At 52.9% G+C, this 13,777-nt stretch overlaps 5 protein-coding genes across 5 annotated transcripts; 4 read left to right on the top strand and 1 right to left on the bottom strand.

The window, feature by feature from the left end:
- Positions 1 to 334: 334 nt before the first annotated feature.
- On the top strand, positions 335 to 2,798 carry K489DRAFT_434614 (uncharacterized protein). Its single transcript, XM_033608563.1, has 4 exons — positions 335 to 1,298; positions 1,358 to 1,571; positions 1,634 to 1,906; positions 2,009 to 2,798. Exons 1-4 carry the CDS (start codon positions 590 to 592, stop codon positions 2,364 to 2,366), a joined length of 1,554 nt encoding a protein of 517 aa, XP_033456342.1. The 5' UTR covers positions 335 to 589; the 3' UTR covers positions 2,367 to 2,798.
- Positions 2,799 to 3,098: 300 nt separating this feature from the next.
- Positions 3,099 to 5,052, top strand: K489DRAFT_384225 (NAD(P)-binding protein). Its single transcript, XM_033605809.1, has 4 exons — positions 3,099 to 3,533; positions 3,693 to 4,179; positions 4,353 to 4,503; positions 4,606 to 5,052. The coding sequence occupies exons 1-4, from the start codon at positions 3,485 to 3,487 to the stop codon at positions 4,678 to 4,680; spliced, it is 762 nt and encodes a 253-aa protein (XP_033456341.1). The 5' UTR covers positions 3,099 to 3,484; the 3' UTR covers positions 4,681 to 5,052.
- Positions 5,053 to 6,466: 1,414 nt separating this feature from the next.
- On the top strand, positions 6,467 to 8,458 carry K489DRAFT_413207 (kinase-like protein; the record flags this gene model as incomplete). Its single annotated transcript, XM_033608010.1, has 2 exons — positions 6,467 to 7,457; positions 7,509 to 8,458. 2 exons carry the CDS (start codon positions 6,467 to 6,469, stop codon positions 8,456 to 8,458), a joined length of 1,941 nt encoding a protein of 646 aa, XP_033456340.1.
- A 374-nt stretch (positions 8,459 to 8,832) lies between these two features.
- On the bottom strand, positions 8,833 to 9,937 carry K489DRAFT_373748 (carbohydrate-binding module family 50 protein; the record flags this gene model as incomplete). Its single annotated transcript, XM_033603456.1, has 2 exons — positions 8,833 to 9,687; positions 9,743 to 9,937. 2 exons carry the CDS (start codon positions 9,935 to 9,937, stop codon positions 8,833 to 8,835), a joined length of 1,050 nt encoding a protein of 349 aa, XP_033456339.1.
- A 680-nt stretch (positions 9,938 to 10,617) lies between these two features.
- Positions 10,618 to 12,555, top strand: K489DRAFT_434610 (uncharacterized protein). Its single transcript, XM_033608562.1, has 3 exons — positions 10,618 to 11,532; positions 11,583 to 12,164; positions 12,255 to 12,555. The coding sequence occupies exons 1-3, from the start codon at positions 11,052 to 11,054 to the stop codon at positions 12,455 to 12,457; spliced, it is 1,266 nt and encodes a 421-aa protein (XP_033456338.1). The 5' UTR covers positions 10,618 to 11,051; the 3' UTR covers positions 12,458 to 12,555.
- Positions 12,556 to 13,777: the final 1,222 nt, after the last annotated feature.

Here is a 13,777-nt window from a genome sequence, read left to right as displayed (position 1 = left end):
AGGCGGCGATACCTCTGTCACGCATCCTGAGTATTTGCTACTCCCCGGCCTGGACCATTCCATGATCGATGAGAGATCGGCGTGACGACCCGCGTGTGCAGAAGACCAAGACTGCTGCAAGAATAGCCTGGATGCGTTCGGGACAGGGCCAGACCAATCTCGCGTAAAAAGATCTCACCCGCCGGATCGGGCAAAGCCTCGCGGATTAGCTGGCGCCACCATCGGCAATGTCCTAGATTCTTTCGGATTTGGCACGACGATTCCTCCGCGAAGAAGAAACATCAGGAGATGTGATGGTTATTCTTGACCTGTCTCTGTCCCATTCGAGGCTCATGTCCACCACCATCCATGCAAACACGGAGCCCAACGACGCGCACCCGCGCATCGCATCGCATGTACTGTGTACATGGATTCATTGGCGGGATGGCGTCGCACGCCGCGATGCTTGTCCCCACTGTACATATGCTCGGCGGCCATTTGGATTATTGCAATATAACATAGACGTTCCCTGACGCCCCCTTCATCAGGGCACATTCACCTTCCGTTCGACACTCATCAGATCGGTGGTGTTTACGCCGTCACAATCGTCATGTCTCCAGCTTCTTTCTATTCCGTTCTTTTCGCGTCTCTGCCGCTCGTCCTGGCAGGCGCCCACATTCCTTCGACTGGCGGTTCTGTGTCGGTTTCCATTTCGATAGGATTAGATGCCGGAGCATCTCCTGCTCCGTACCCAACCAACAAGCAATGCGTTCGCGATCGCTGCGCTCGTCAGGTCGCCGATGGCCTGCGACAATATCAGGCACCAGCAAGGTCCTCTGACTGTGCTGCCCTCTTCAAAACTGTTACGGTGACACCTGCGGCTGTGACTGTGACCGTCGGCACGACACCTTCGCCCAAATCGACCACAGTGACCACGTCCGTCTCGACCGCTGTTGTCACCGATGCTACGGTCACTGCTACCACTACTGAGACTGTCACGAACACCGTCACTACCGTCACCACTAGCTCGGCCACAGCGACTCAGCTAGACCAGACGACTGCTACTTTTACGACTACTTCTACTACCACCGTCTCCAACCCCACAATTACTGCAGCTTTCGGCAAACGAGGCGAGGCCAAGGTGCCACAATGGGCTTGCGACTGCCCGGATACTGCACGTCTCTCCAGCGCGTGCGCCTGCGCAGGATTTGCGCCACGAACGGTCACCGCCGCCGTCCCGACTGTCTACCTGACCGTGGCTGTCGCGACCCCGACGACTACTGTCAATGTCGTTGGTCAGACCACCGTAGGAGCCACTAGTAAGTGTGCTGAGAGTATTCTTGACCCCATGTCTACACAGAACTAATGTATTTCCTAGCCACCACGACTACCGGAGTTGAGGCGACTGCCATCGCCACCGCGACGAGCGTTATTCAAGTCACCACGACTACGACCTCTTTGCAGACCTTTAGCACTACTAGCACCACCATCGCTACAGTCGGTGCAGCACCCTCAGGCACCGTCGGCTACTGCGCCGATGGGACCGTTGTAGATGGAAGATCGACCGGAAGGACCGGCGCTGCCTCTGCGATGTAAGTCACAACCAGAGCTGGGAGAAACTGCATCGAGTCTCACGAGCTGACCTTCATTGAAGCCGACCTTTCCGTATCGAAGGCGAGTTTGAGACCCTTTATGAAGGTTTCATCCTCTCTGGACCTCAGAATATCACTACACCCTCTGGCGGTACCCATCTCTGCGACGGAACCAACAACAATGCTAACCCCGCCCCTGTTGTCACTGGTACCGACCAGATCAACGATGCTGGCACACTGTGCGGATTCGACTTCGACGGCACCTACTCCAATCAATTCCAGGATTTCTTCATCACTCGCATCGGTCCCAGTGCCCAGACCAGCACAAGATTCTGGTAAGTCCACAGTCTGGATTAAAATCACTCGTCAGAAACAGTCGATCGTCAGGAACAGTCGATCGCTAGAACCATAAACTAACATGTCATGTGTGTGTGCAGGGGTATTCTCGACAACCTCGTCTTTACCCCTACCGGCGGCTGCCAATACGGCGCCTACCCAGGCTCCAGCATCCTCTGGGCTTATGACGCGTTCGCGCCCAACCGCGTATTCCTCCAAGTCGCCCCCGGAGCCCTCACCCTCACGGCTGGCGAATCCACCGTCTTCACTGTACTGGCCGTTAACCCCAACAGCGGCAATGCAATCCCCGCCAATGGCGCCTCTTTCAACGGCCAACTCTCCGATGCCAGTGGTAACGTCCAATTCACTGCCCCCACCACTCCGGGAACCTACCGGTACAAGGCGACCAGGGACAATTCTATTCGTAGCGCAGCCGTCGTCGTCACTGTGACTGCGTGAGGTTGACGGTACAAGGGAGCATTGCCGGTCGTGAAGCAGGACAACCCCATAGCGGACAGGAATGCTTGCTTGGGGCAGAGTTCGCGCGTGTGTGATTTGGGATTCGGCGTACGACACCTGTGGTCTGCACAACATATCGGATTGTGTCTGCTTCACCCCTCGCGATGGAAAGCGGACTCGGGAGACTACCTCCTTCTTCTTCTTCGGATTTCGTACCTTCTTTTATCCGGGTCTCAATCTTCCTTCTTTCAACCCAAAATCACATTTACTTCGACATTTCTTTCTTTTCGAAAAAAAACAAGGTGCACGCGAGCCGTCGCCGCCGCGGCATCGTAGGGTCCAGGCCAGGTCAATGGGGCTTTTCCTTTCTCCCTCTTTTGATCTTCATGTACACAAGAATTGTCGAATAATCACAAAAATGGCTTTCAGTGGATCATGTCTCCCAGTATCTCCAGAGTTGTGTGGTTAAAGAAACCGGACCCAGAATGTTGAAAGACCTTGAGGACAACCCTCTGTATATGCATCCAATGGATATCGGAGATAATAGGCAACATCGGAGTTCTTAAGACCGGGCGAGGGCAAAGAAACGAGCCCTAACGTAGGGCTCGCGAGGTTTCCCGACGCGACCAATCAACGTCTGCGCGTGCTTTTCTTATTCTTATCCTTATTGTTCCCTTCACCTTTCAGCCGCGCCTGTAGATATCTACTTTTGCCTATATGCAATGATCGTGACGTGGTGGTGCCCGAGTTTCGATGCTCTGCGCATTGCTGCCGTCGAGGCAGAAGTTGACCCTTGCCTCTTTGCGTGATACGAGAGTATTCTCACGGGTATAAGATACGGAGGGAAGCTCCCTTATCGCCGGAACTGCGTGGCTGTTCCGTTGAGGACACGAGATATGGAGCATGATGAGGAGAATCACAGTTGACGATGATGACGGCGGTGGTCGAAAGGCCAAATTCGTCTGGAACGATCTTCAGGATATAAAAGGGCGATGGATCCGCTGCTGTGTCGACTGTCAAGCAATTCTGCATTCTCATCGTTCTCTCGCTCATACAAAAAGTACTTGGACTCGAGGCAGTATCAAAAGAAATTCTCAAAAAGCCATTTCACCTTCATCATGACCGACGTAGCACCAACCGTTGTGTTCATCACAGGTGTTGGACGAGGTGGGCATTCTCTGTTTCTTTGCTCTGGCATCAACATGATCAAGCTGCACCCCGATGAAGCACTTCAACGATCCCCAGCTTGCAAGAATACAAGCGACGAAGAAGCACAAACGTTGAGATTGCCTCCGAAACTGACTTCGAGATCTATTTATCCTCCAGGCATCGGAAAAGGTCTCCTCGAAACCTACCTTCGCCGCGACAACCACCTCGTCATCGGCAGCGTCCGCGATGCCACCTCCCTCCAATACGACGCCCTGAGATCCCTACCAACCGGCTCCTCCTCTCGACTCCTCCTCGTAAGCCTCGAAAGTACCTCTTCCAACTCCGCTCAAGAGGCCGTACAAGAAGCCCAACGCCAAACCGGCATCACCCATATCGACCACGTCATTGCCAACTCCGCTGTTGCGCCCCCGCCTAGCGCCATCGCTGACGTCGATGAAGCTGAAATGGCCGCCGCCTACGATGTCAATGTCCTTGGTCCCCTCCGCTTGTACAAAGCGACCCGTGAACTCCTTGACAAGGCGAAGAGGCCCATATGGACGACTATTTCGAGTACCGCAGGCTCGGTGACCAAGGTGCAGGAATTTGGCATTGTGGCACTTTTGTCGTACGGAGCGAGTAAGGCGGCGGTAAATTGGTTGACGGTGTGAGTTCTTACTCTTCTTATCCTTCTGATTCCTTTCTCCAGGCTCGGCCACCCGGTAGTCGGTCTTGTTGTCCTGCTGCTCTTCCTCTCGACTTGAACCATCATCCAATTCTTTTAACAATCGTACCCGGTCAATCTTCCACCTTCCCTCATTGACGTCCGATCTGAAACAGCGCTATACACACCACCCATTCTACTTGGATCGCCGCCGCAATCCAGCCAGGCTTCGTCAGCACGGATATGGGACGCAAGTCACGCGCAATCATGGGCTTTCCGCCGCCGCCTATGTCGGTCGATGACAGTGCGAGCAAGATTGTTTCTTATGTAAGCCTCATCTTCTCCTTTTCCCGCTCCATCCGTCCAGCATGCGAGATAGGAGATCCTACTGTTCATCAGCGGATCATTTTGCTGATCATGTCTTCGCAGATGGATAATGCAACTCGCGAGAGCGCTTCAGGGATCCTGTTTGACGTGATGCACGAGACCAAGGTGCCTTTCTAAGTCATCCGAGTCGTACTTCGAGCCTCCCCATCTCCGCCTAGATTAGTTTCTCGCCCTTCGAAGATTTCGGGAGGAACTTTCTTTAAGGCAAGCTGTCCTAGTGGTCTACAATCAAAGGAATTTATGGACGTGCTTGTTCACGAAACTTGGAGTCTTGTCTCGCTTCTCGACGTCATGGATGATTGTCTGAATCGGGACCTGTGCGGTAAGATACGAAGAGCGCCTATCCGGTCTGATTACAAGGAGGGTGGTACCAATCAACGTAGATCGCAGATTGCGAGCGTTCCGAGAGAAAATACATTTCGGTCATTCTGAGTACAAAAGCTCCGAGGCTTGCTCGTACTTCCCTCGTCACAGCTGGACGACTAGATTAAGACCTTTTCCGAGGATGGAGCACTCCTACGGCTTTATGAAGACCGATGTGACATTCTGCTAATTCTCGAAAAGCAGCGAGGTAGTATGCTAGTCATCAGCGGGACCAGCATCGGCTTGGTTATCACATCGGGGTGTCCCGTCCGATATGACCAATTCCTGTATCATGATACGCGAGCGCTCATCACAAGCTTCCAAGACTAAGCGGGTGTGATCAAATAATGCATCCATTCTGGGAAAGCCTGTGCGATCGATTAAGTATAGTATGAAGATGGCAATAGCCTCGTTCCTGTAATCATATGCAGTCAAATGTAGACAAGCTCGCGTGGGTTTGTCGCTCTGTGACGTCGAGCAAGCAGAGCTAATTTTTTTCACAGGCACCAGATCCGCGACAACAGGCTCCGGCGTCAAGAGCGCTAACACTGCGCATCAGTGACTCATCAACATCAAGCTCCCAGACATGATCAGCACTGCACAGATCGTTGGCAGCAACTCGGATCGTCGGTCGTTGTCTGCAACCTTGAAATGCATGTTTTATCGTTGGACAGATAATGGAGAGCCCTGACTGCCGTGTCGCTGTCGTCTGCTGCGGGGTCGAGCCAGATCACGATTGAAGGCACTCTTTCGTAGCTTGCAGACATTCGTAAGACCTGCTTGTTACATTCTGCCAGGTTTTCCCGGGCCGATATGAAATGCGTCAAATTAAGAGTAGTATTGCGATTCGCTGTTGGATGACGTCCGTGGCGAAATTCTTGCAGAACCCGTGTCTTTGACAAGGCGCATTTGTTGACAATGGCACGAGATCTTTCGCATCGGTCAGGCCTAGGATAGGGCGTGGTACGCGGCTTAAACAAGTTCTGCACCACCCTCGCCAGGTTCGATCCCTTCAGTTCGATCCTGTCAGTTCGATACCTTCTGTGCCAGTGTCATACCCCGGAGCGCGGTGGAGCATATATGGCGCGGCATATCGTCATCTTCTGAATGAAGAATGGTTGTGACTCTTGACTCTCCTGGGGCGTCCACTTTGTTCCTAACGATGCATCTCGCGGTTGCGATCGAGTCGAAATCATAAACGTAGATGTATTAGTAGACCGCGGTGGAAGTAATATCAATAAACTGGAAAAGCCGCCTGTCTTGCTCCACACGTGCTCCGATCGACCATCTGAGCAAGATAGGCGGCGGCCGCGGGACCAGCGGGCCGCCGGGATTACATCCCGGCGAGACCCGGCACATTGTGACTCGTGGCCAATCAGACACATTGGCTGACCTCCACGTGCTGGGACAGAACTTGTGTAAGGCCACAGACCGCGCCTCTTCCTCACTTTGGAAGCGAGCTTCGCCCTGCCCGTAAGCTCGACTTCAACTTCAATAATTTCGACCATTCGTTAGAGGCCATCCGTGCTCATATGACAACATGTCGACCACAAGATTAGTCCAGAAAAAGGATATGATCCACGACACCCTCTTCGTCGAGATTTACGAAGTTTTGCTTCCGGCAGATTCTGTTACTCCTGGTATTCATCCGGACGAGCCGACGCGGTTTACGGGAGGCGTTGTAACGAGCGACCAGGTCCAAGTCTCATTCAGACTTCAAAGTCATTTTCGTGACCATCATCGTTGGGTGTGTTCAGATCCAATACAAAAATTTGAATTGTTCCGATGCACAAATCATATCCACATCGACATCATCTCAAGACTGACTCATGGGCCTCATTTATGCGGAGCCGTTGACCTTACACGGGTGAAAATTTCCGAAGATTTTGATCCCAAACATGAAATTGCAAAACTGGAGCCACATTGGATTGACCTGTCGAACCGAAGTGCAAAAATCAAGATTGGTTTGGGCTACGGCCGACGGACCCTACCCGGATCCACAAGGCTTGATCACCTTCATCTTTCGCTAGCATATGGTGGATCAAGTGTCACCACACTTTTTAAGCGCTATGACGAAATGATGTATGCGGCCAAGAGAGCAAGAATTCGAGTTTCTGAGCTTGAATGGAAAAAAGCACCGTTTCCCACCAGGGTGGAATCCGGGTTTGGCGTCGCATCCTTGCTGCACATATTGGAACTCCCGGGTCAAGATCACCTCATCACCCCCTGGGCCAGTGGCGGATGCCTCTTCTATCACTTGCAACGAGAGCGAACCTTCAGCCTTGCAAGATCAAGGATATATCTAGCAGAGCTAGTGCAGACGCTGGAAGATATGAATGGGTACGGCTATGCAAAATACAATATCCGACCGCTCGCCGTCATGCTTAACGCGCTGGGACATATCATGATATGTGATTTCGATCTCTACCGCAAGTCAATGGCAAGTGCAGAGATAGTTCGAGTCGACTTTCAGGAGAATAGATATCCAGCTCCTGAGACATTCTCAAACATCCAACCTACGGCTGCAACAGGTATACGCCCCGTAAAATAAATCTCGTGTAGAGCGGCGCTGACGAATGTAGTGGTGTGGACAATTGGAGCGATCCTGTACGAGATGCTTTACGGCATACCCCCGTTCTACGAAGAGGATGTCGAACTCTACCAACTCAAGATATGCGGGGCCGACAGCCTGGTCTTGCCCGACTCTCCTATCATCCCAGAAGTCGCGTCAGATCTCCTCACTCAGCTTCTTCATAAAAACCCGACGAATCGTGTAGGCGTTCGAGACCTTTCTGAAATCAAAGCACACGGATTTTTCACGGGAATAGACTGGACCTTGATATCCCGGCGAGATTACGCTGCAGATTTCATCCCACCTCTCACTTCGCCCAAAATTCCGGAATCCGCAGAAGTTTTCGATTTAAATGAACAGGAAGCTTGGAATATCACTTGGTCATTGCGATTGGACCCACGACCTGACCGTACACGGGAATCGCCGGAATACGAAATGTTGTCGGAATTTCTCGAAGAACGAATAATCCGGACCATGAAGCTTGGAGAAGCGGTATGTCGAGAGGATATCCGTGCTGCTGAAGAGCTTCTTGCGCAAGGCGCCCGATGTGATTTCAGAGAGGACGATCGACCCCGGGCCGTGCCGCATGACGAATCTCAATGCTTTGACGCCTGGGATCCAACCTTTCCACTGGAATTTCTCCCTCCCCTGCTATATGCCATTCTCGGACGAAATGCGGACCTAGTAGAACTCCTGCTCACGAGCGGCGCGGATCCAAACGCCAGCTATCATGATCTAGATCGCGCGAATTCGTTTCTTACCGAACACGTACCGATCCTGTGCGGTACAGTGGCGCAACTTGCTGCCGTCCTAGGTCTCGAAGAGATCACTCGATCGTTGGTAAGAGCGGGTGCTCGTTTCGACCTGCCACAGTCAAGCCGAGCACATCATCAGTGTCCGGGAGTCGAGCGAAAGACATGGCTTCGAATGGTTAAACGGTTTGGGGCCGGGGCCGAGTAATTTTGACGGGCTCCAGCTGGGGGATCTCCTATGTTAGCGAGGTGGTTGATGCTGGTGACCGATGATGTCCTGACCGAACCGTGGTTCGATGGCGTGATCATCATGCTGCCATAGCGAATTCGATACGGCTGAATCTTGCGGTCTGGCTGAGGACGATCACGGCAAACGTGGAACTTGTTGCGTATGCTCATGAAATCACGTTTGTCGCATATATGTGGAGCATCGGGTCAAGACGATCACCATCACTGTATCGCAGAAGAAAGTCACCGAGGGAAATGCGTTTCTACCTTCTGTCTAAATTTATCACGGCCTAGACGTGCTCAACCCGGCCAGCACACGGTTCGCGAAAAGGTAGCAAGCGTGGGGTGGCCACATCATTTAGAAGTTATTTGACTGATGCAGACGTAGTAACCCTGCCACAACGAACCACAACTGCTCCCCACTGACGGATTCCACCCGTAGAAGTCATTGAGAGAGATACCCGCCGCTTGAGCAATAGCGTAGCACGTATCACCCGAGGTAACCAGGTGAAAAGTACGGCAGCTTGCAGACATTCCTGATTGATAAGGCGTTGGGGTGGCGACACCGTTGGCGGATGTGGTCGGTGAAGGGGATTGTGCAGTAGAGGTTGTCGCTCCCGGAGAAGACGAGTCGGGGGCGATGATGGCAACGCAGACGTAATAGTTGAGGTAGAGACTGGCGCATGAGTTGCCGACGGCCGGGTTCCAGCTGTAGAATTGACCCAGGGAAATGCTGGCCGCAGACGCGATAGCACTGCATGTATCACCCGATACAACAAGATGAAAAGAGCGACAGCTCGTCGTCATGCCTGGTTGATATGGTGTTGGAGTTGTGACGCCGTTTCCATTCGCCGTGGTTGTCTTTGTCGCTCCCGTTGTAGTAGCTGATGGGGTGGTCGCTTTGGTGGTTCCAGTCGTCTGCACGTTCGTGATAAGAGTACTGCTTGTCTGGACAACCACTGTGGTCTGGGTACTAGAGTGTGTACTGGCCTGGCCGGTGCCGCCCTGGGGTATGGTACTGGAGAGCATGCTGTTTTGTGTTGGCGGAGGTGTCTCCAGCGTCACCTTGGAGGTCGGCGGGTGGCCAGTCGTCGACGAAGTTGGTGGCGAGATACTGTGTATGGACATGGAGGAATAATTGACTTGTACGCAGTAATACAATTTCTTGACCATGTGGCATGCCGAACCGGCATCGGTGGTGCTTGGATTCTATACACGAGTCAGCCGAAATGGTATCGAAGTAGTTGAGCCAGGCTTGACAGACCCAGGCTTCAAATTGGGACTCAGTCAATCCGTAGTACTGCTCAACGATGGAGCAATTGAGCCCATAGGAGTCTTGAAACCACATGGTACATCCTGGATCTGAACCGGGCGCTGGTGGACCAGGCGGCGCTACCAAGTAGCAACCGACTTGACCAGCTATGATCGTCTGGAGCAGGAGAACAAACGACAGCTTCATCTCGTGCAATCCACCGGGCAAGCCGCAATGGTCAAATGCCTACAACAGTGCGGCGGACTGTGGAAGTGCGACTATAAGTGATGTGTCTTGTGCCTCGGCCTCGTCCTGTCTTGTGATGCAGAGGGCGCACACCGCCGTTGGCTCGTACCCAGAAGCTAAAGGAAATTCCAACTCCGGCGGCTTCACAAGCGGGCGTGGGAGATTCGCGATATTCCGCGCCCACCCCGAAAAGCCATCAGGACAAGCAGACTCGTATCATTGCAGGGTGGAGTCGTTCCACTTGCAGCAGGGCCCACCATGGGATGGGGCTTCGGCGTTGCGTTGATCACAAGCGAGCAGATGCCGTCGGGGTGTTGGTGGGATGGATGCTCGACAGACACCTGAGCACATGTTGGAAGGATTTGCGCAAGTGATTCAGGCACCGAGTGTGGCGGCGAAACACTCGTGTGTGCCAGACCGCAGCGTACCTTCCCGGCCGAATTTTAGTCCTTCCTGTGGAGAGCCGCGCCGCATCTTGGGTGCATGTATCGCGCGCTTGATGCTGCGCCAACACCTCAGCCCCGCCCGCCCCCACTTGACTGTCAGACGCAACATCGCTTGTTGCCGCCCCTTTACGGCCTTCCTTCCTTCCATCCCACAAAACTTCCCGTGAGTCGGGCCGCGTTCTGGTGGGGGCGATCCTTTGGTGCGCGGGTGGCGTCGCGAACGGCCATCGGCCACCCAACAGCCGCCGTGCCACTGAAGACCTTTCCAGCACCAACCCGCCAACCACGGCCAACATACGCCGAGAAAGCCCCAACCAGTGTTTCACGCTATTGAATTGTGACATGCCTCTAGCTGAAGTGATCGGCTTGCATGAGCCGCGCGCATCATGTACATACTGTACACCCTCGAGGCTAGCGGTCCGTGGAGGTCTTGGGCACACCTCTCATGCATTCAACAATGCCTCGGGTGATCTCATCCAGTAAACGCTCGCTCTGATCCGCCCGGTTTCGTGCAGAAAACGTACATGGGTCGTCCTTGGGATCCATGCACCTCGCATGTGCCTCAACGAGCGCACATCTGTGACATCGAGGCCGAGGTCGGATCGTCACACACGTAAAGCCATACTTCCATGCCGACCCTTTTCTCAGAACTTTCAAATAGAGGATCGAACCTGACCTGCGATATTCCCAATCGGCCAAACGCGAACAGTCCATTGAAACTCGCTAGAATGCTTTTTGTCAACGATGTCACGCTGCTGGCGCTTTTGCTCCTCCCCCTCGCACTGGCAAGCTCTCTGAAGCATGGACGAATCTTACCTTTGGCCGCCTCTCTCGCAAGTAACAAGACCCTTCAGCACCGAACCGGTGCGCGCGACCTATTCTCCATTGGCGACAGCAACACCGTGGGAGGGTGCAGCGGGCAGATCGACGTGATTGACCGATGGGTCGAGGAAGTCCGGGCACTACATGCCGCGGTCGAGGATGCCTACCACAACTATCAGGGAGAGGACAAGCGAGGGATCAGAATGCTATGGAAAAGCTACGTGGGCGTAAGATTCATCGACGACGGCGAAGTACCCCAGAGTGAGACCTACTGGTCACTTATCGGAGGTACAGCATCCCACCCAAAATTTGTGTACATCTCGTTGATTCATTCACAGCGCGCATCGCTCGTATGTCTCAGTTCCTCGACGGAAATGGCATTGTGACTGGCACTTCTGGGTCGCCGCCCTGGTTGTTTTGCGACGGCACATATGCTACGCTGGCACCATGGGACCAACCCGTGAGAGACAAGGATGGCAACTTCGTCTATCAAGACGAGGAGCCTATCACATTGTTGAAGGCCTTTCCGGACGACTTTAACTCTGGGCGTCTAGCCTACTATGTCCCTCAACTGAAAGGTTACGATTTCCACCCATTCGGCATAGGCAATACAGGAATCATTTGTGAGGACAACCCCAGGCGTGGTGGATCTACCACTAGAGCCGAACAAGCTGTACCAAAGTTGGGGCTCGGAGTTACTTACAACCAGTTTGATCGACATGTCTTTCTCTGCCCTCGAGCTTTTGCTGGAGTTGGAACTCACACGGCGGAATACCTTGCTCAACTTACCTTTGGGAATAACTACGTGGCCAAAATCAACCTTTCTCACTACATCACGCGCAGCGCAACACTTTATCACGAGTTGTGGCATCTCACAGATGTTCCTACAGCCGATGAGGGTAGAACCTCCGATTCCCACTGTGAGTAACTCTAATCCCGATCCAGGATATCGGGAAACTGGCCTTGCTATCGAGCGCGAAGAGCATGTTGAGACTGATACAGCTTACCAGATCCCCTGCGAGACATTATTCAAACAGCTCAAAGCAGACTTGCTAGTTACAGAGAACAGTTGCAGCAAAATCCTGAAACCTGGGTGTACTTCGCAACTGCTGCTTACATGTTCTTAAATCCGCCTCGAGACAACAAAGGCAACACTATTGAGCCTGTTGTCTTTCTCGAGGGTAAACCTATTCGGCTGAGCGAATGGCTCTAAGACCGGAGTTGATTCAAGTTGGAAACCGGTTCCGCAAGACTCGGAAGCAAAAGGTAACCCCGAATATTAAGCACTCGCATACTGTCCATAAGGTATCGACGACATAATTTCTTCATACCAAAAAGTCCCTATAATAATTCGTGTTACAAATGTAGTGGATCGGTTGACTTCCAGCAAAAGGTCTTGTATTGGATTGCAGTCGGTGTTTCGACGAGACCACGACGTCGTGCGATTGGGAGCCCTGGGGTTCGCATTCTACCATTTGATTAGGCAACAACTCTACGTAAGTGCTGCGACAGCGCCGAATCCGCTTGTCCCCCAAAACGCCGAATGTAGAAACATTCGGAGCATACTCGGACAGAACCGGGTACATCAGACCTGAGCACAAATGATCAGAGCCATACGAGCGATTCCCTAGACAGTCCGACCAATTCCTGTCGACCGAGCGTCCAGTACGCTCGCCACTTTGTTGCGTGCAGCAATAACGAGGCCTGATGGGTCTACAACGGAGACGCTAAGAACGTGCGTCCTGCCCTAGATGGTCGTTCATCCGCGACAAAGAAATAAGCTCCTTGCCAATAATGGCGCAAATGCTTGGTCCGAAGCGGACGAGCTTTGCGGTAGCCTCTTGGATCAATACACTGTCTGGTTATCCGTGGGCATCGGTGACAAATGCTGCATGTGTCGAGCAACCATCACAACTGAACAGGCAGGCATATCCCCTCCGACGTCGGTCTTGATCCTTTTCGAGTTGGTCGCCGGATAATTGAACGCGACTGATAATGCAGCTGCCTACCTACTGTGCCCAAATAGGAAGTTGAAAAGTTGTCCCTTAGTCGTCCCATCAACATCCGCTTGTGTAGTACCGTAAAAGGTGGCCCGATGTAACCTGGATGTCCACAAGCAATCGATGGTGTCCGCGCATATGAAGCGAAACGATAGCTTGCATTTTAGCGGCGCTTACGCGTAACGCGGGGAACCCCAACGCGGTCCATACCCCAACGCGGTCCACAATTTTGAACACAACAACGCGTCAACTTCAACACGCAATGGCTACACCAAAACGCGTGCAATCGTCCCTAAAAGAGGGGAGTCTATTGCTTGCGATGTCAGCTGTCAGATCAGGTGCCAGCCGCTCCGTAGCAGCGGCAGCGAGAGACTATAAGGTCTCAAAAACGACGTTGCTCCGGAGACTCAAGGGAATCCCCTCTCGAGAAGATTGGAAGCCAGGGACTCTGAAGCTCAGTCCTATTGAAGAGAGTGTCCTTGTTCAAGACATTCTTCAGCTGGATTCACAAGGGTTATCGCCTACAATCGCCC

This window comes from Dissoconium aciculare, assembly GCF_010015565.1.
Source record: "Dissoconium aciculare CBS 342.82 unplaced genomic scaffold K489scaffold_14, whole genome shotgun sequence".
NCBI classification, from domain to species: Eukaryota; Fungi; Ascomycota; class Dothideomycetes; order Mycosphaerellales; family Dissoconiaceae; genus Dissoconium; species Dissoconium aciculare.
This window is presented reverse-complemented; position numbering and strand designations above follow the sequence as displayed.